This window comes from Equus asinus, chromosome 13 (genome assembly GCF_041296235.1).
Source record: "Equus asinus isolate D_3611 breed Donkey chromosome 13, EquAss-T2T_v2, whole genome shotgun sequence".
Lineage (NCBI taxonomy): Eukaryota > Metazoa > Chordata > Mammalia > Perissodactyla > Equidae > Equus > Equus asinus.
Genome location: NC_091802.1, coordinates 9411221 through 9431609, shown reverse-complemented (window position 1 = coordinate 9431609; position 20389 = coordinate 9411221). Strand labels below are relative to the sequence as shown.

General features: G+C 46.3%; 1 protein-coding gene across 1 annotated transcript in view; it reads right to left on the bottom strand.

The window, feature by feature from the left end:
- MYH13 (myosin heavy chain 13) overlaps nt 1-20389 on the bottom strand; it is a 47721-nt gene that overhangs the window by 25541 nt on the left and 1791 nt on the right. The window contains exons 2-17 of the mRNA XM_070482141.1: nt 20108-20251; nt 19865-20021; nt 18367-18394; nt 18167-18278; nt 17055-17147; nt 15154-15217; nt 14966-15064; nt 14757-14860; nt 12228-12366; nt 8942-9060; nt 8088-8237; nt 7799-7969; nt 6418-6727; nt 5528-5601; nt 5345-5432; nt 500-617 (exon numbers count right to left, since the gene is read on the bottom strand). Coding sequence (XP_070338242.1) covers nt 500-617; nt 5345-5432; nt 5528-5601; nt 6418-6727; nt 7799-7969; nt 8088-8237; nt 8942-9060; nt 12228-12366; nt 14757-14860; nt 14966-15064; nt 15154-15217; nt 17055-17147; nt 18167-18278; nt 18367-18394; nt 19865-20021; nt 20108-20251 — 1970 coding nt within the window. The remainder of the gene's footprint in view (nt 1-499; nt 618-5344; nt 5433-5527; nt 5602-6417; nt 6728-7798; nt 7970-8087; nt 8238-8941; nt 9061-12227; nt 12367-14756; nt 14861-14965; nt 15065-15153; nt 15218-17054; nt 17148-18166; nt 18279-18366; nt 18395-19864; nt 20022-20107; nt 20252-20389) is intronic.

Below are 20389 nucleotides of genomic sequence, written 5' to 3'. Positions count from 1 at the left end.
GACATGGCCTGGGCTTGTGGGCCAAGGTGGCAGCTGGGAGGAGAGAGTTGGTCTAGAGCAGTGGGTCTCAACGGGGGCGATTTGTCCCCCCCAGGGGACATTTGGCAAAATCTGGAGACATTTTTGATTGGCACAGCTCTTCCGGCAGGTGTGGTTTGTTACCAGCCAGGGTAGAGGCCAAGGATGCTGGTAAAATGCTATAATGCACGGGGCAGCCCCACAATAAAGGGCTATCTAGCCCCAAATGCCCGTGGTGCGGAGGTTGAGAAACCCTGATCTAGAGTCGCAGTCAGACTAGAGTGGTCTGGGCTCTGAATTTGGAGCCACTTTGGGCTGGCCCAGCACTCACTCTGGACATGGGATCACTCCTTCAGCAGAAGATGAAGCCCATGGAAACCCTGGGAGGCTTGTGAGCTCACCAAAGCCCAGCCCAAGGAGCGCCTTTGGGGGACGGAAGAGGAGGCTTCAAAAGGAGAGACGCAGAGGCGAGGCGACCTACCGCTGTTTGAAGTCAGCGTAGAGAATCCGGCTGGGGAACCCTTTCCTGCAAATCCGGATGCCCTCAAGGACCCCGTTACAGCGCAGCTGGTGCAGGACCAAGTGGTGGTCCATCACGCCTGGGGAGAGAGTGTCCCGGGATGTGTCGGTGGCTTTTTCATTGTTTCCTTTGATGATCTGGGCACCATGAGACACTCCAACACACCCGGACTTGAGTAGAAAGGGTTAGTGCCAGCTCTAGGGTTGGGAGTGGCTGGAGCCTGCTATAGTCTCACAGAAGAAATAATCCCAACCTCTTGGGGGCACTCTAACACCCCATGAACCATGGGAATGAAAGCCAAAATATTGATCTTTACTGTTCATGGCCCCTAACTTTGTAGCTCGGCTTCAAAGAGGGCAGAATGAGTATGGAGTGCCCCTCGGGCTTCCCATTAGATAAGCTGAGATGCCCTTCTGCCTCTGCTCAGGGACAGGGAGGTACAATCTCAGGCTGTGCCTTTAGTGGGAGAAGGGAAAGAGGAGAAAAGACGGAGGGCTGGGGGAGGGAGGGAGGAAGTCGAATGCAGGGCAGTCACCTGCCGACTGTCGAGCATCTGCTCTGGGAAGCAAGGGGGAGATCACTGAAGCTGGAGTGGAAAAAGACGAGCTAGAGGAACAAGCCCCCATGGGGGCGGTGACATGGCCACTCTTGGTAACCAGCCTGGGTCAGGCACAAGTCAAACAGAGATCAAGAAAATTCTGTCTTGGGGCTGTGTGAGGGGTCTGAGGAAAGGTACTATGGCTACAGAATGGGTTCTCATTGTGGGTTCCCTAAGTTGTCAGGGAGAGGTGGGGCTAAAGCTGGCTTTGACTTCGTTTTCTGGAAACTTACAGAATGCTCCCGTTTCCCTAGTTGTTGTGAGGAAAGACCATGATACGTTTATACAATTTTCAAGATTCTGCTAGAGCTGCATTTTCTGATCCAGTAGTTTTTGGCCACATGTGGTTATTTAAATTTCAATTTATCAAAATGAAAATCTCGCGTGTTTAGTTGCACCAGCCACATTTCATGTAATAGTGGCTACCATACTGGACAGCGCAGATATAGAACATTTCCATCATTCTTGGAAGTTCCAGTGGACAGTGATTCTCTTGAGGAAAAAGTGGTTAAGACCAAGGAGAAAATATATCAAAAATTCAGAGAATCTCTGATGTGAGAGAACCTTAGAAATCATCTAGTCCAGCTCCCGTTACTTCTTGGAGGAGGATTCTGAGGGGTTCAGATCCCAGCTGTGCTGTTTAGTAGCTGCGTGAACTTTGACTTTCTATGCCTCAGTTTCTTCATTTATAACATAAGGATAATGAGAGTATCTACTTCATAAGGCTGTTGTGAGGATTGAGTTAACATGAGGAAAAAGCTTCAAATAGCCCCTGACACACAGTCGGGGCACAAGAGACTCCTGCTATTGCTGTTCTTTGTTTGGTACCAACAGGCATGGTTAAGACATGGTGGAGGCCTCCATCTCCACAAGAGCCAGAGAAGGGAGAAAAGGCATAAGCAGAGAACAATCCATCCTTCGAGAGACGGAAGAAAACTCAAAGACTATCATTTTACGCTGGGGAGACGAGAGCTGCCGCTCTGCTTGCCAAGCTGGGCATCGTGTTGGGGCTGCGTCCACTCAGAGGGGAGACTTTTTCTAATTCCCACAAAGGCATCCTACAAGAAGGAAGGACTCTGAGGGGCACTGAGCCTCGAGAGGTCGAGTGTCTTGCAGGTTGGTAGCGTTGCAGATATTGGACTCCCTCCCCTCTCAGGGCCCCTCCTGCTTGTCAGGCTCAGAACTCTGGTTGAGTTCTCTTGGGGCTCACCTCTGTCCTTCCCAACCTAGGCTGAGACAGGGTCTGGAAGGTCCATGAAAAGAATCCTCCTTTTGCCATTGCACCAACCAGCAAAACTTCTAGAAATTTCCCTGAGCCTCATCTTCTCATGTCACAGTCCCTGAAGGACTCTTCTCTTTATTCTTTCCCTCAGCTGTCATTTCCCTCCCCCTCCTTTCTCTGGCCATCTCAGCAGTTGTATTAATCACGTTTTCGGTATTTTATGATGCTTTGACATGCTGGGCCTTGCTAATCCAGGAGAGACTGCCCTTCCCAGAGCTAGCCAATCCCTAGAGATACCACACTACTCCCCTGCAAGCATGCCTTTCATATGTAGACCACCCAATCCAAAGCCCATGTCCCCCAGCCACCCTGTGTATTGGGCCCTCACACTCAGGGCCCGTCTCCCCATGCCCTAATCACCCCAGGCCAAGCACCAGACCACTAGGGACAGGCTGTGCACCCTGGAGCCTGCTGAAATTATTCACACCAGTCAATCGTAAACCTGCTTACCCTGCTCGCCCATTCCTTCCATAGAAACCACAATACAGGCCTTGCCCATGCTTTCTCCTTGCTCCCTGTGCCTCCTGACCAGCCCTGGTGCCTCCCCATGTGGCCCTGCATGTGTGGCATGCCCCTTCTTCTTGGACACTGTGAGTAACTATCTTTCCAGTGGCAGTCGTCTCCTGATCTGTTGGCCTCCTCATACCTGAATAATAATAAAACCTACAGTTGAGAACAGCAGTCAGTCAACCGCTGGCCAGTCAACAGCAGGCGTTTAGCAGGACTCAGGTTTGCCACAGCGGAGGGTAAGAGGAATGGAGGCTGGAGCCTGTTCCGAGGGGCTCCTGCTCCGGTTGGCAAGAAGAGAACCTGTGCAGCGAAGCCCTGGAGGACAGCGGGAGGACAGCCACAGTGTGCAAACGAGCCTGCGGGTGGGGAAAGCGGCTTGCACTTTGATCCAGGACTGTGATTCCAGCCAGTTCTGGGAGCCCTGGGAGGCATGGAAGTCTCAAAGTCTCCATTCCTGTTCTGGAAGATGAAGGGGCCACTCAGCTGCTTTCTAAGGTGTCACCCAGGCTCCCGCATCAGCGCGTTAGTCTGTTCCCAGAGATGGGAAGGAAAATAGACAGGTGCCAGAGTAAAGGAGAGGCAAAACTCAGGAGAAGGGACAGAGGTTTCACGGAAATTGATCTTCCAAAAGAAACTGACATCAAAAGAAAAAGTAATCCAGTGGATTAACAAAACCACGGGTTTCCCAGAGGCACAGTTTGACCCCACAGAGGTTCAGTCCATCCTCCTGTCACCTGACACCTGCCTGCTGGTGCTTCACAGAAGAGTCCTGCCACACGCACATCTGATTTGTGCAAATATGGGCCCAACAGCAACAGCAATAACGGAAACCAATTTTCTTTATGACAAAACACCTACATACAAGGCAACAATTTTGTTTGATGCTTAACTGAAGAAACAGCTCTGTTCTAAGACTAGAGGAGAAGCTGGCTGTGCTGGCCTCCCTGGGAGCGGGGCAGCCTGCCCGAGACAAGGCAGGCCAAGTTCGTGCAGCTGATTTTGCCTGGAATTCAGACTTTAGAACCTGTGTTCCACAGGAGAGGAATTCCATGAAACAGAGGACAGGTTGTTTGGGGAATTAAAGTTTCTGGTTTTCAGTAACAATAATAGTAATTCCCACAATATTCTTATTATCACACTCATTATTATCATTATACATAATGTTATTCTCATAATTATTATTCTAAGAGTAATAATCATAATTATTATTCTAATTGACAGCCAACATTTACTGAGCGTTCACAATGTGCTCGGCCCTGTTTTAAATGCTTGACATGTACTCGCTCACTTAATCCGCGCAGCAACCCTCCAAGGCAGATTCAAGGAGTTAATATTTACAAAGTGAGTAAACACTTTATAAGTGCTCATTAAATAAATAAATAAACGAATGAGTGAATAACTAACTAACCATGTGAATGCATGAGTAAAATGCCCATTTTAATTCCTGTTTCATGGAGCAGAAAGCTAAAGTACTTGGCGCAGGCTCCCATGAGCAGCAAGGTGGAGGGGGAACTGTTTCTTCCACCACCTGATTCCTCTGTTCATCTGTAGCATCGCAGGGCAGGACGCTTACTCACGGGCTGCGGAAGCACACGTTTGGGACAGAATAACTCGGCTTTGAGTGAGCTACCTTGTAACCACAGCTCTGGGTGACAGCTTGTTCTTCTCTTTGTGACAACGACCCTGAAACACAGCACTATTCTAAGAATATTTGTGAATCAGGACTGGGTGGTGGCTAAAGGGCTACAGTAGTGCACAGCGTTCTCTATCTGTACAGGTGGGCTCTGATTCTCAATTTTCTCGTCTGTAAAATGGAGATAATTACACTTACTCTGCAGAGGTAGAGATAATATAATAAAGTGACTGATATACAGTATAGGCTCAGAAAACAGTCATTACTGATGCTGTTTTAATTATGGAATACCTAAGATGATTGATTATCTGCCAAATGTTGTGGTTCTTCACTTTGCCGGAAGGGAGCCACGAGTCCTTTTAAGAACCTGACGAAAGTTATGGATCCAAGGTACCTCTACATGTACATACAATATTTTGGGTATGATTTCATAGTAGGGGCGCCAAATAAAATACAAGATGCCCAGTTGCATTTGAATTTCAGATCATCAGTGAACAATTTTTTAGTACAAGTAAATCTCTAATATTGCATAAGTCATACTTATACTAAGAAATTTTTCATTGTTTATCTGAAATTCGAATTTAACAGGGCATCTGGTGTTTTTATTTGCTAATTCTGGCAACTGTATTTCATAGGCTACTTTGAGAAGTGAGGAAGATTATAACCCCTTCCTTAGGGAAACATATGCAAGTGCACACACACACACGAGCGAGCACCCATGCACGCACACCCACAGAATTTTGCGTGTTTCTGGGAGCGCTGTTTTGGTGGATTCTTACTCACCAGGAGTCTTCGTCTCGTTGGGAATCAGACATCGCACAAAGTGAGGGTGAGTGCTCCTTAAATTCGTCATCAACTTGTTTAAATTTTCCTAGGACACAAACCAGAACAAGCACATTTATTTTAGCAAATGCCATCTCACTGGGCAGAAAAACCACCCAAAGTGGAAGCAGCGGGAACACCAACCCTGAACACAGCCGACACGGTCTGGAAGGAGGACCCCTTCTTCTTCCCGCCCTTCTTGCTTCCCCCAGAGTCACCTAGAGACAGAGAGACAGAGGGTGTGTCAGATGCGGCCCCAGACACAGTTTTTCTAAACCACCCTTCCCTGAAACGGGAGTTTTGGTTTTCTTTTGACATAACAGGGCTGAGCATTGCTTGTTTGTTTGTTTTTACCATGTCTCCAAACTACTCAGCTTTGGGACCGTTCATCGTTATCGCTGAGGGAATGGGGTGAGGTGGGACGTGGGTGGCATTTAACTAGGAGTATAACTTAGACTCTCAGTATCAAAGCGGAATCTTGTCCTTTGGAAATCAGACATGAAAGACTCCTGAACAGTTGGCAAGGATCAGACATTCCCCTTGATGACAGCAGTTTCTTTCATGAGTTTCCTTCCTTTTATTCTGAGTCCCCGATTGTCTTTTAATGAGCAAGTAACTGGAAATGACACAACTGAAGTTTCTCAAGAATATTCTGCAAGTAAATGTTTTTTTTCTTATCTAAAAGAAACAACCCAAGCGGCCGTGCTGTGCTGGTGGCCCATATACTAAAAAACAGAGGCAGATTGGCATAGATGTTAGCTCAGGGCGAATCTTCCTCTGCAAAAACCAAAACAAGATGAAACATTAAAGAATGTGGTATTGGCTATCGTGTCCACCCAGAGGCCCTGTTTACCTCCATAGAACTCAATCTCTTAAGGCAGACCAAGAAGAGGAGAAAGAAAAATGGAGATCAGAGCCAGACAAATACATTAAGCTCCACCTGAAGCTCATGTTCGACTACTGGTTCTTCATGAGCAGCTTTGGGTTGTGAGTAATTACACAGAACTTTCCACAGGAAAAAAAAAAAAATTCACCTGCTTCTGCACCAGCATAGTTGGAAAAAAGGAAGGAGAGTAGCTTCAGCGAAGACTTCTGGTACAGCCCGACCACAGTCTCGTTCAGGGGGTCCTTGTTCTTGTCAAGCCAGCCGGCAATGTTGTAGTCCACGGTGCCAGCATAGTGGATCAGCGAGAAGTGGGCCTCAGCTTTGCCTTTGGTGGGTTTAGGCTTCTGGAAATTGCTGGACTTGCCCAGGTGCTGGTCATATAGCTTGTTCTTGAAGGAGGTGTCTGTGGCCTTGGGGAACATGCACTCCTCTTCCAGGATGGAGAAGATGCCCATAGGCTGGAAGGAGGAAAACAGACTATGCCTCAGCATTTAATATCATATCCCAGTGACTCCACTGTCTACAGGAGCCAAAGGGAACTTCTTTGGTGCAGTCCCTCTGTTACTAGGAGCATTGGCATATAAGCACTCTAAGAACAAGCCTGTCGGTCTGCTTGGTGTGATGACAGGACGGTGTTAGACATATAGTATGTGCTTAATTAATATTTGTTGAACAGAAGAATGTGGGGGGCTGGCCCCATGGCCAAGTGGTTAAGTTGGCGCGCTCGGCTTCGGCAGCCCAGGGTTGCACCGCTTTGGATCCTGGGTGCGGACCCAGCACTGCTCATCAGGCCATGCTGAGGTGGCATCCACACAAAGCCAGAAGGACCCACAACTAGAATATACAGCTATATACTGGGGGGCTTTGGGGTGAAGAAAAAAAAAAAGAGGAAGGTTGGCAACAGATAGCTCAGGTGCCAATCTTCAAGAAAAAAAAAGAAGAACATAGAATGAAATTATGTGCCTATACAAGTAGCTCACTTTTAGCAATAGGTTTACAAAAAAAAATGTAAAGGTACATACTCAGCCATAAAGTAATCTGAGTAAAACTTTAAACAATAATGTCTGGCTTTCTCAGTAGCCGCCTTAAGTAGATCTACCCATTCCAACAGGATCAGTGGTCAAAATGTTATGAGAATTCTTTTTTTAAAAGTTCATGTCATCTGCTGTTTTCATAGTAACGTTCCTCTAAGAACCCCACTGCTCCATGGTCCTTCCTCCACGGATCTTTGGACAAATCAGATAGGCATGAAATGCCACAGTCCCCACTGGTCTCCTATCCACATTCTTGGGGATAACTGAGCCCTTGGATCTTAGCCACATAAGCACCTCTTTAGGTGTCTGAACGGATGCTGGGTGCTTTCCAAACACTTAGCCTTTCTGCACAAGGGGATTCAGCTACCTGGAGGCTCACAGGCTGGGAGAGTGGGGTTAGGGACACCGTCTGTTAGCAGGGAAGACTTTGAGCAAAGAGGTGATGGTCCCAACCAAGGAGGAGCTGTCCCGGGGGACCAGCATTTATTTCTCTACCTTCTCGATGAGCTCAATGCAGGCAGCCAGGTCCATGCCGAAGTCGATGAACTCCCACTCGATGCCCTCCTTCTTGTACTCCTCCTGCTCCAGCACGAACATGTGGTGGTTGAAGAACTGTTGCAGTTTCTCGTTGGTGAAGTTGATGCACAGCTGCTCCAGGCTGTTGAACTGGGTGTTTCAGATGCCAAAGAGTTGGAGTGAGTTTGGAAAACCCAGTGGGGATTCAGCAAAGCAGACACAAACTGGAAGGGCTGTTTTAGACTAGTCCTTTAGCCAAACAACTCACATCAAAGATCTCAAAGCCAGCGATGTCCAAGACCCCGATGAAGTACTGCCTGGGCTGCTTGGTGTCCAGCTGCTGGTTGATGCGGGCGACCATCCAGAGGAACATCTTATCATAGACGGCTTTGGCCAGGGCACCGACTGCGTTGTACACCTTGAAGAAGGATCAGTCACTCAACCCTCCAATTAGTGTTTTTATGGTTATATTAAGTTGAAACATATGAAATTGATGTCTTGAAGGTCAAAAGCAGTTGGAGATGGGCAACTTCATACAGTCCACCCTAATATTAAATATTTCTTGAGGTGTTTGCCAACTCGTGATGTTCCTCTTTCTCTGGGAATTATCCTATTTACCGAGATAGTTGTCTAACAACCATGGTTATAACACGTGACTCTAGCCCATGGCCATACTTCACTGAACCAGACATGGACATTTGATCCAAGTTGGATTAAACAGAGGGTCTCGCCTGAGAGTCTGCAGTTGGGATCAAAAGACCTTGGTCTCAGGCTCAGGGTGAGGCTGGAACCATGGGAGCTACGGGGTGGCCACAGCTGGAAAGATGGTGAAAGCTTATCTGCCTAATGAGGACACAACAGAGAAGGAGAGAGAGGACAGCCCATGGAGCCCCACAGAAGGAGGTGGAGGGAAGCTGCCTGGCTCCAGAGGGCTCATGGCACCCAGTGGACACTCCTTAATTCAAATACCTTGAGTTATCCCTGAGGTCTAAGAGTAAATTCCCCCTTAATCCTGAAGCCAGTTTCATGTGTATTTCTAATACCTGCAACTGAAAGAACTTTAAGATGATGGTTAAAATAGCAAAATGCCTGAGCCAATTGGATTCACAGCATCTCCATTACCTGCTGGACATTTTGCCCTTTAGTGACATATTCATTCCCAACCTTCACCCTTGGACAGCACAGGCCTTTCAGCATTTCTGCAGAATTCAGACCCATCAAGTATCCAGCTTTGTCAGCCACTGAAGGAAGAGGAAAAACAGCATCACATAAAAACAGCAGCTGATAAAGTGTCCAATCAGGCCCTGGGTCCTCCTAAGAGTGTTTTCTATAACCCTTTCTGATGTTTTTATGTTTTCTTATGTGAACCAGGCCTGGACTTGTCCAGTGAAGCTTCAATCCCATAGTCCAGGGTCCCAGGTTTTCGAGAACTTTCAATTTGTGTTTTAGATGCAATCTTTAAATATAGGTTGATCTTGACCTACTGATATTTAAATTTCACTAAAAAAAGATAGAGATACATGGTAATATTGGAGTCTGATAATATAACAAAATGGTTTATAAGTAAAGGAGGCACCATTTACACAATTAACAACATAGGTTAAGCACCTTCCTAATTTGTGCAAGATGAGAAAAAGTACAAAACCTTGTCCCAGGCTTCACGTTTTTGGAGATGGTCAAAGGCAGTTGAATATGGGCAATTTCATATAGTTCACTGGGAGTTCTGTCGACTTTCGGATGGACCTGGCTCCCTACATTGAGTTCATTGAGAAGGTAGAGAAATGCTGCTCCCCAGAGACACCTCCTTGGTTGGGACCAGCACCGTATTGCTGGTTGGAGAGACAAGTTAACGAAAAGCCAGGGCAGCACCAGTTAAGCACTTAATAAGAGGCCAAATGCATGCTTTACTCTTTGCTCAAACTCTCCTGTTCCTGCTTTGCCCTTTTAGGCGGATGGCACCACTATCCTCCCAGTCACTTAAACTTGAAAGCGTGGGATGATTACATCCTTCCTTCTCACCCCTGACATGCCTCTGTTCAGACAGGCACCAAATCCTGCTCATTTCATCTTCACAATAGCTGGCATCTCCATTGTTTTTAAGAGTTATGGACTCAGATAGTGGCAGAAAGCCTGGGCTCTAGGGTCAGACTGCCTGGGTTCAGATATTTTTTTTTTTAAGATTTTATTTTTTTCCTTTTTCTCCCCAAAGCCCCCCAGTACCTAGTTGTATATTTTTAGTTGTGGGTCCTTCTAGTTGTGGCATGTGGGACGCCGCCTCAGTGTGACTTGAGCCCCCCGGTACATAGTTGTATATTTTTAGTTATGGGTCCTTCTAGTTGTGGCATGTGGGACGCCACCTCAACGTGGCTTGATGAGCAGTGCCATGTCCGCGCCCAGGATTCGAACCGACAAAACACTGGGCCGCCTGCAGCAGAGCGCGCGAACTTAACTACTTGGCCACGGGGCGGCCCCGCTGGGTTCAGATTTTGGTTTTGCTGCTTCTTTTTTTTTACTCAACTTTCCTTCCTTCCTTCCTCCCTCCCTCCCTCCCTCCATCCCTCACTCCCTCTTTCTTTTGTTTTGCAAGGAAGCATTTGCTCTTAGCTAACATCTGTTGCCAATCTTTCCTCTTTTTTTTCCCTTCCCAAAGCCCCAGTGCATGGTTGTATAGCCTAGTTGTAAGTCCTTCTGTGTGAGCTGCCACCACAGCATGGCAACTGACAGATAGGTGGTGTGGTTCCGTAACCAGGAAGCGAACTCAGGCAGCCGAAGTGGAGAGCATGGAACTTTAACCACTAGGCCATCAGGGCTGGCTCTGGTTTTGCTTCTTTATGCCTCAATTTTATGACTTGTAAACTGGGGGATGGTGACAGTACCCCACTGATTGGGTTGTGAAGTGGGCCTGGTGCATTGCAAGCACTCAGCAAATGTTAGCTTGGATTGGTATCATCAGCAGAGGAGCTCAGATCCAATTACAGGCCCCACTTTTCCCTTTTCCAGGCTTTCTCTGCTCCTAAACACTGAACACATAGCTATCAGGGCTGGAAGAGGGCCTGGGACTCTGCCATGATAAATTTCAATACGGTCCACCCTTGCTGAGGAGCCTGATACATTTTTCCCAAGGTTCTACACTCTTGGTGAGGCTGCTCACAGATTAATTCCATGTTGTCACACGTACTTCTCCTGCTACTTGGAGGGTCCATGGCTTCCAGTGCCTACTACACACATTCTAAACCATTTATCCTAGCACTCAAGGCCTTCCCAAACTGATGCCAAAATAATCACTTTTTAATTCTCATCTTTTACAAATCCACTACATGTATCCTCTTCTGTAGTCAAAGTGGACCACTCTCTGCTCCTCAGTCCCCATCACATTCCTTCCTCTGCCCTCTTGCTCATGCTGTTCCTTCTGCCTAACTGCACTCTCTCTCCCACCTTTAGAATCCCACCCATCCTTCAAAATCCATGTCAGTCCCTCCCTTTCCACAGGAAGCCTTCCTTGATTACCCCAGTCAGAAGTGCTTCCTGCTGTGAACACTGAGTTCCTCTCCTGTTTCTTAGCATGCACCACTGTGATAGGCAGGATTTCAAGATGGCACACAAGATTTGCGCCCCCTGGTGTACATTTCCTGTATAATCTCCTTCACTTACGTGATGAGGTTACTAGTCACTTGATTTTGAGTTAATAAAAAGAGAGATTATCAGGCTGGCCCAGTGGCATAGTAGTAAGGTTCAAGTGCTCTTCTTCAGCGACCAGGTGTTCAGAGGGTCCAATCCTGGGTGTGGACCTACACACTGCTTATCAAGCCATGCTATGGTGGCATCCAACATACAAAATGGAGGAAGATTGGCACAGATGTTAGCACAGTGACAGGATGGTGAGATCATCCAGGTGAGAGTCATGGGGAAGAGTATTTGTACACCAGTCCTTGGTTCAGGGTCAAGTTCAACAGGTGTCAGAGTGGAAGAGACAGCGATGGGAGGAAGACACCTAGCTGCCACCTTACCAAAGGCCTTGTCCTAGGCTGGGGTGATGAGGACAGTATTCTGGATATTGATATTGATATGCACAGAGAGAAAGTGAGGTTCACTTACTCATAACCTCTCATAAATGTCCACCTTACAATAACAGGGAAACAGTGATGGTGAGAGGTGCAGAGTGGAGAGTGATTATTCAGTTTTGAGAACAGTGCTTTCTGTATTCCAAGGATTTGCCACAATAGGAATCCTTAACTGAGTGAATGGACTTCCCCAGTGCATGCACAATGAGCTTTAGACAACCCAAATTCGGTTTGTACAACTTTGGAAGAGCAGCTCTTGACATGAATACAAGTTTCTGTCACAGGGCCCAGTCACTTGTGAACAGAGCTGGAGAGTCAAAGCCAGTCCCCTTCCCAGATGCGGTTACCTTCTGTGCCGTCTGGCTCTGCCTGTTCCTCACGCTGCTTCTGCTTGAACTTCATATTCCCATAATGCATCACAGCCCCCGTGAGCTTGTAGATCCCAACTTTCTCCTCTGAGCTGAAGCCCAGGATGTCAATGGCATTCTGGGAATTAAAAAAGGACAGCCATCACACTAGGACCCAGGGAGCCAAGTGCAGCTATTTCCTGGTAAAGACTTCACCTTCTTGTATAGCATTTTCCTAAATAAGTGGATGACAGGTGGGGTATGGTAAGTTAGGAGTTAAAAACCATTCCTTTAACGTGTTTGTGTGGGTGGGTGGAGACTGTGAAGAAAATGTGAATAATCTGCTTTCTTCCATCCAATAAGAACTGATTATAATCTTTTCCCACTGTACATAGATTTGGGGCTGTTTTCTAGATGAAGCATTGAGAACCATTGTGGGGCACTGGGAGAAGGAGGTCTCATGGATAGTATTTGAGAAATTGTGTCCAATAGCTTGAGAGTTTGGCATTGTGATCCAGGAATTCCAGTGTTGTTCAGAATTGAGACAACATGGCATCACAGAATATTAGAACTGGAAGCTAAGATCATTGAAGGAAATATCATCATTTTTCAAATGAGAAAGGAGTAAACTTTTGCAGAGTCCCCCTATGTGCTAGGCAAGGGGTTAGGCACCATCCATATGTCATTTCACTAAATACCTATAAGAAGCCTATAGGGGTACAGATTTTTCTAAATTTCCAGGTGAAGAACTGATATCCTAAGAGGGTAAGTCACCTGCCCCATGTCATGCAGGCAGAATGTGATAATATTGGGACTGGAGCTTGCACTGGGTCCCTTCAAAGCCTACAGCAGGTGCTGGTTTGGTTTTATAATCATTTGTTCCATCTTCCACCACAAAGCTTTCAACTAGAAAATCCTCTGGGATATACATGTTGATGGGTAGCAGGGTTTGCAGCCTGAGCCTAAGCAATGTCTATTGGTAGGGCTGGAACACCTCTAGACCTGTCTGGTGAGCTGGTGGGACAGACCCAGTAGGTCAGTATCAGCATGGTATTGAAGTGAGGCATTCTTGGCGTGGCGCCTTCTTTTGGGTGAAGAAGAATCCATGCCAGGAGCTGACCAAGGGGAGGAGATTCTGAGGCCTTGATGGCCCCCCTTGAATCCATATCCCACCCTGGCAGATGCAGATATGTGTCCAAAAGAGGGGTCACTGTAGGTTAAAAGAAAAAGAACTTCCACTAAATGCTGAAAGGAACCAGGGGAAAGCAGTACCATCTAGGGAGCCTCTCGGAGAACACAGTCCTTGGAGAAGGAAGCAATCCCCCTCTACCTGGCCGTAAGCCATAGCTCAGGAAAACCCCACGACAGAGATGAACAAGAGCAGCCCCTGACAGCAGGGCATGTACGGTGAGGACTTGAGACACCTTTGGTGACTTTTAGAATTACGTACGAGGGCCTTTCTTGAGGGCTGTAGGCCCTGCATCGGTCATTAACTAGCCCTTTCTGTACTCATCAGTTAGGAAAGGCTGGGGAATCCTGGTTAAAAATACGTGATGACTAGACTTAAGTTAACTGAAGCTTATTTGATCGCGAAAATTTTCTACTTGCCTTAAAACAATTAGTGTCACCTGGAAATGTCACAAAATGAAGGCCAAGAAGCCAGGGACTGGGCAATGTCCCTGGGATGTTGGACAAGACCCCTTTCTACAAGCTCTTGCCCTTCTGTGAGGGCGGAGCTAGCAGGGGTGGAGGTTAATTGCGCAGAGATGGTGTATTTTAGTTAAAAATGCAAGTTCTGGGGTTGGGCAGAGCTGGGTTCAAACACTCCGTCATTTACAAGCTATGTGTCTTCCAGCAGATTATGTATTATTTATAAGACTCAGCGTCCACCTGTGTGAAAGGGGGGCAATGGTGGACCTATCCCGGAGGGCTTTTTGAGGCTAACTGAGAAAATGCAGTTCTCAGTTCCTAGTATATGCAAGTGCTCAGCACATTTAGTTATTACTATTATTATTAGAATTATTGACCCTGCAGACACTCCCCAAAGCCAAAGGCCAGAGGCCTGACCTGCCTGCAGAGGAGGTGAGTGTAGAGGTGAGCTCGAGGTGGTGGGTAGCAGGAGGAACAGAGCAGCTGTACAGAGTGGGGTTGTTTTTTTTTCTGCTTTATATTTTGCTGTATTTTCTAAATTTTCTTCAAGAACTGTGTAGATGGTTTTATAACCTGAAAACTTCCAACAAAACCTTTAAAAACCTTATACACGAAAAATTGACTCTAATTAAAATGCTAGAGAACAGCCTGAAGGCCTGCCTTGGAGAACTTTCTGTATTCCTATTTTGGAGTCTCCTGCAGCGGAGTTGAGTGGAGAGGGGTGCAATCTGTACTAATTCTCTGAGATATCGGGTCTAATTGCTTAGCATCTCTGCATCCTAGTTTTCTCATTAGATCACTAAGGTGCCTCACAGATCATAAACTCGGTATGCCTGTGCTTAAATAAAAAATAAATAAATGAATAAACAAAATGCTTACATCAGTCGCCAACAGCTCCTCACTGTCATCAATGCTGGCCACGGTGACCTCTCCTTGGCTCACGAAGGGGAAGTCAAAGGGATTGGTTGAGATCAGAAGCAAGTCTGAGAGACACGAAGATCCCTTTAGCATTTTATGCACAACTTACTCTGGGGCTTTTATCCAACGTGACTGGTTTGGAAGATGAGAATGATATCCTAAGAACTTACCAATTAGTTCTGGCTTCTTGTTTGACATGATTTGGTAAAATATATGATAACTTCTCTCACTGGATAGCTGAAATGTCACTCTGGATTTTTCTAAGAGATCTAAAGTAACAAAAAATCATGTGATTTCAGGTGCCGGAGATACCTCTGATGCCGAATACCAGCATGCCCAATAGAATGTTTGGACTCACAGGTTTCAATGTCCGCTGATGCCAGCTTTCCCGTCGCTCCAAAATGAATCCGTATGAACTTCCCCTATCCAATGGCAGATTGACAAACACCTCAGTTATTTTATTTATACGGTGCTGTGGCTGGCCTCTGTTAGGTACTACCACAGATGGGCGGGAAGTGTAGGGTCAGGGAAGAAGTGATACCGGAAGCATGAGGACCTCCCTTCTCTGGGTTTGCCTGGTACCCAGAGTCCCCAAGCTAGGCCAGCCAAGACTCACGTAGCTGTAGTCAGAGTGCCTGGCTCTGTTCCTACAGCTCAAGAGATGCCCAGATCTCTGCTTGGGACCGCCTCATTCCAGACTGTCTCTTTGGTTTTTATCCTGCTCTCTTGTACTTGGATTCTCAAAACCTTTATAACACCTTTGAATTGATAGCCTGGATGGACCATCTCTCTGACTTCTTTTTTGCATCTGGGTGTTACTTCTGAGATTTCTTGCCTCAGTTTCCCTTACCGCTTACTACACGCAAACCTAGTTCTCAGCCTCCCAAATGACTCACTCAGGGTCCAGGTTCCCCTGTTTTTGGGGATCGAGAGGTGAAATTTTATATGTGTGTGTGTGTGTACACTCCCTTCTTACATTACTCACTTACTTGGTCTCTATCACACTGTGAGCATACCTAAGGGCATTACTTGTTCACCCACAGAATCTGGAATGTAGTGCGTACTCAATAATATTCTCAATATTTCTGAATGAAGCCTAAAAAGAGTTAGGAAAGGCTCAGTGGAGGTATGTGTAAATTTTAAGTGTTTGGTCTTCAGGATTTGTAGCTGCTTAATGGAAGATGATAAAAGTCATTCTTAACTTGCACATGTTTGGAGGGTGGAAGGTAGACAGAAAAATCAGAATGACCGTGATTTCTAGGTCAGGGTCAAGAGGAGAGACCTATGAACTAAATCAGTGGGAGTGAAAACATGGAGTGCCTGAAGGCATTGTCTTCCACTTTAAGCTGGTGCCTAGTTAGTGCAGTAACTAACTTGTCTAAGCAGGTGTAACATATCCCTGCTGTGTAACATGCATCCAGATCCTCCACACGGAAGAGTTTAGTTGTGCACCTGGAAAGACAGATGTGCAAATGGACAATGTATAGGGGACCAAAGGAAAGAAAGAAAGGTCAAAGCTTAGAGCCACAGTCTTCGATGGATGTATCTACTTTCTCATCAGTGACCATTTTATCTTTGAGAGGTGACAATAAAATGCAAGCTTGCAATTACCAGCTCCTGAGACATGTGATTTTCTGATGCACTTTTGCAACTACAGGCATAAATGATGGCTTGACCTCAGGGTACTTACTCTACTGGCCAGTGGAATTAGGTAGAAGGCTGGATGTTTGTTTGTTTGCCAGTGTGGAAGTAAATGCCTCTTTGGTGGAACTAATCCAAAGTGAAATGTTGGAGGATGGAACACATCTTCAATATCTTCAATATCAACTTACTCCTGATTTTTGAGCTCTTCTGCTTTCACCAGGTTTTCCCTACTCCCAATGCCTCCTGACTCGGAGGAGTTCAAATCCACTAACTTAATTCACGCTAAAGTTTCTGTGGCTAACAAGCCCATGGATATTGCTCAACAGACTTCGGCATCTTAAAACGTTCCCACCTAGAGAGATCAATTTTAGCATTAGGGAATCACTGTGATTTCAGGATGCTCTGAGGTGATGCTGACCAGCTGGGAGGGACAGCTAGGTCTTCCCTCTGCCGGGCACAAGCAAACACATTCTTCAAAGTGTATCAGACTATCAGTTGGGTAGAGTGACCTGAATTGCTTGGTGGTGGAATAAGGCCAGGTATATTCTAGTTTATGCGACATTTGAGGAAAAGATTTAATTATTGGGGATGGTTGAAAATTGGACTGGGTCTTACAAATCTTGATGAGTTGTCATTCCTCACGGTCTTGGCATTTCCAAAGGCCTCCAGCAAAGGGTTGGCCTGGATGATCTGATCCTCCAGGGTCCCCTAATAATACACAAGAAGAGGAAAAGAGAGGACTTAGGACTTCTGAAGTAGCCCATTGATGACTCAGAAGTGTGGGTGCTCTGGGCAGGGTCCGAGGAGAGATGTGGACCAGCCCAGCCTGGTAGCCAGTGCAGAGGTGCCCAACTCCCCCCAACCCCTCCCAGCTGAGCAGTCTTCAAGGTCCCATCCTAGGGAGGGTCTTGTTAGTATAGCATCAAAGTAACTTCTGGCCACACCAGATTCCGGGCTCCATCTTGATTTCTCAGACTGTCTTTCTTCTCTGATAATATTTCATCATAAATCATGGATTTGTACAATATATACCTCTGTTACTGCATGCATCATGACCCATCTAATACAGATATTTGGGTTCAGAAGTATAAATAGAATGTGGGCAATGAAAGTCACCCAAGAGATCACATGATAGAAACAGTGGTTCTCAACAAAAATTTTACGTAGCAAAAAATATTTCATCAGAATTATTGCTCAGAAGTACCTATAGAAAACAGAGTTTTCACCCTCATCCCCCATGATTGCTTCTCTTTCTGGCTCCAGAGCAGTTTGGCAACTACTGTCCAGCCACTGGTTCTCAAAGCATGATCCCTGGACCAGCAGCATGAAAGTGGGAACATGTTAGAAATGCAAAATATCAGGATTGTGAATGTGAGATAGGAATTTCAACCAGAAATTCTGGGCCTGGGGCACAGCAATCAGTGGTTAACAAGCTTGCCTGGTGATTCTGATGTGCTCTCCAGTTTGAGACCCGCTGGCCTAAACCATTCCTTCTCCAGAGGAGGTCGTGGAGTTGCTCAAGGTCTCTCGGTATTACTGATGGAGCTGGTGCTACAGGCTGAGTCCACTGGGTGGGACCACTTCCTGCCTTGCCCCATAAGCACTCGTGGGGCAAGTCCTTGTGCTGTGCATCTCCGCTGAGCACAAAGCCCTGCATACGCTTGGTGCTCACCTGGATTTCAGTTATACTTATTCTAGCCAGCCTCTGGGTGCAGGGAGCTGCTCACCTGCATTTTGCCTGGCTGCTGCTCCTTCTTCTTGTCTCCAGTAACTGCAATTGTTGCAAAGTACTGGATGACACGCTTGGTGTTCACAGTCTTCCCAGCCCCAGATTCTCCGCTGCCAATTTAAAAGTAAGTGCGATCAAGCAGAGTAGAAGGGACGGCCCTGGCTTCCAAGTCATCATGGTGCAAACACGGTTACTCACGTGATGAGGATGGACTGGTTGTCTCGATCTAGAAGTGCAGAGGGAAGCAAAATGAAATAAATAAACAACAAACAGGCAGAATATAAAAACTGGGCAACATTAGGGGTGGTTAGCATACATGGGTTCTAGTTCTGGCTTTGCCATTAATGGGTGGTGTGATGATTTCAGCATCTCTAATCTTCTTTGAAACATTTTGTGCGGATTTCCCAAACGAGGGATGTGTGACGTGGGCAGCATGGGAGGTGAACAGGGAATCCCCCAGGATGAAAGCTACTCTTGTTCACAGACCTTTAACTCTTCCCCTGCACTTTCTCATTTCCCTTTTTAATAAAGAAGGCAAGTCTCAGACTCGGAGCTTGTAAAGCCTAACTCCCAGTACCTCAGAATGTGACCTTATTTGGAAATAGGGTCATTGTAGATGTAATTAGTTAAGGGGAAGTCATCCCGGAGTAGGTGGGCCACTAATCCAATATGACTGGTGTCTTTGTAAAAAGGGAAATTCAGAGACAGATGCACACAGGGAGAACATCTTGTGAAGATGAAGGTAGAGATCAAGGTGATGCTTCTAGAAGCCAAGGAACACCAAAGATTGCCATACCACTAGAAGCTAGGAAGAGGAAGGAAGGATTCTCCTGAAGTTTTCAAAAGCAGCGTGGTCCTGCCAACACCTTGATTTAGGATTTCTGGCCTCCAGAACTGTGAGACAATAAATTTCTGTTGTTTTTAAGCCATCTGCTCTGTGGTACTTTGTTACAGAGGCCTAGGAAACTCTTACAAACAGTGATATTAACCTTCCTTTTTGAAGCTGATGTTACTTCAGCCAATTTTAAGAAAAATATTGAGTATTCAGAAATAATTAGGATGATGAAGGTGAGACCAGAATGACTGAAGTTTGGGCAACGTTGTACTAGATGACGTGTAAGCATCATCAGATCTCAGATGCTTGCTTCCACTTCTCGTATCTGTGCCAAGTCAAGTCAGGTGAAAGTTAAACAGACAGAAGCATACTAGCCATGACGGTGTGACAGTAGTACCACATCTCTATTCCCGGGGCCATTCTGGCAACTTAGGGAGGAGAAAGAGGAGCCTGAGATTGGAGAAGAAGACAGGTGAAGCGACATTGCTATGTCCGTTTCTCCAACTTTGCATTCCTAACTGGCTACTAATATAATCTCTCTTCTAAGCACGTCCATGTTGGGGAGTTCTTTGGAGGTGGGGCCAGGGTATCTCTCTATGTTCCACATTCCCCCCAAATAAGCATGTCCTTGGTGTGGTTTCAGTCATGAGCACCGGCCATGCATCGTGACTGGTAATGGAAGATCCTGCACCCCTGGCTTTCCATCATGAAATCATTGGAATCTCTTAAGGTCATTTTGATTATTGCACAAGATGACCGAGGCCTGTGAAGGGCGTGAATAACTAAGAACCAGTCCAGTTAAAGGATTTGAATAATTAACTAAAAACTATTTTAAAAAATTGACTGGAAGAAATTACTCACCAGTCAGCATGAACTGATAGGCGTTGTCAGAGATGGAGAAGATGTGGGGCGGGGCCTCCTGGCGCTTTTTGCCTCGGTAGGCTGTCACCACCTCGGGGTTATACACCGGCAGCCACTTGTAGGGGTTGACGGTGACACAGAAGAGACCTGAGTAGGTCTGAGAAAAATCAGAAAATTCAACATGTGGATCTTATTTTTACTCAGAGAGATCAGTGGAATAAAGAGATGTTGAGGAGCGCTCACATAGATCATCCAGGCTGCGTAGCGCTCTTTGAGGTTGAACAGCACAGCAGGCTCATGCAGGTGAGTCATCATGGCCATGTCCTCTATCTTGTCAAATTTTGGAGGGTTCATGGGGAACACCTGGTCACTGTTCAGAGTCAGTGTCTGGGTATTGAGAGAAAAAGTACGTGATGAGGGGAGAGCTGAGATCCATACCTCACTCTAGTATGCTGGAAGTAGAGAGATGTTGTGGTGCGATTACCCCATTACTATGAATAACTTCATGGATAATTTCCACGCCCA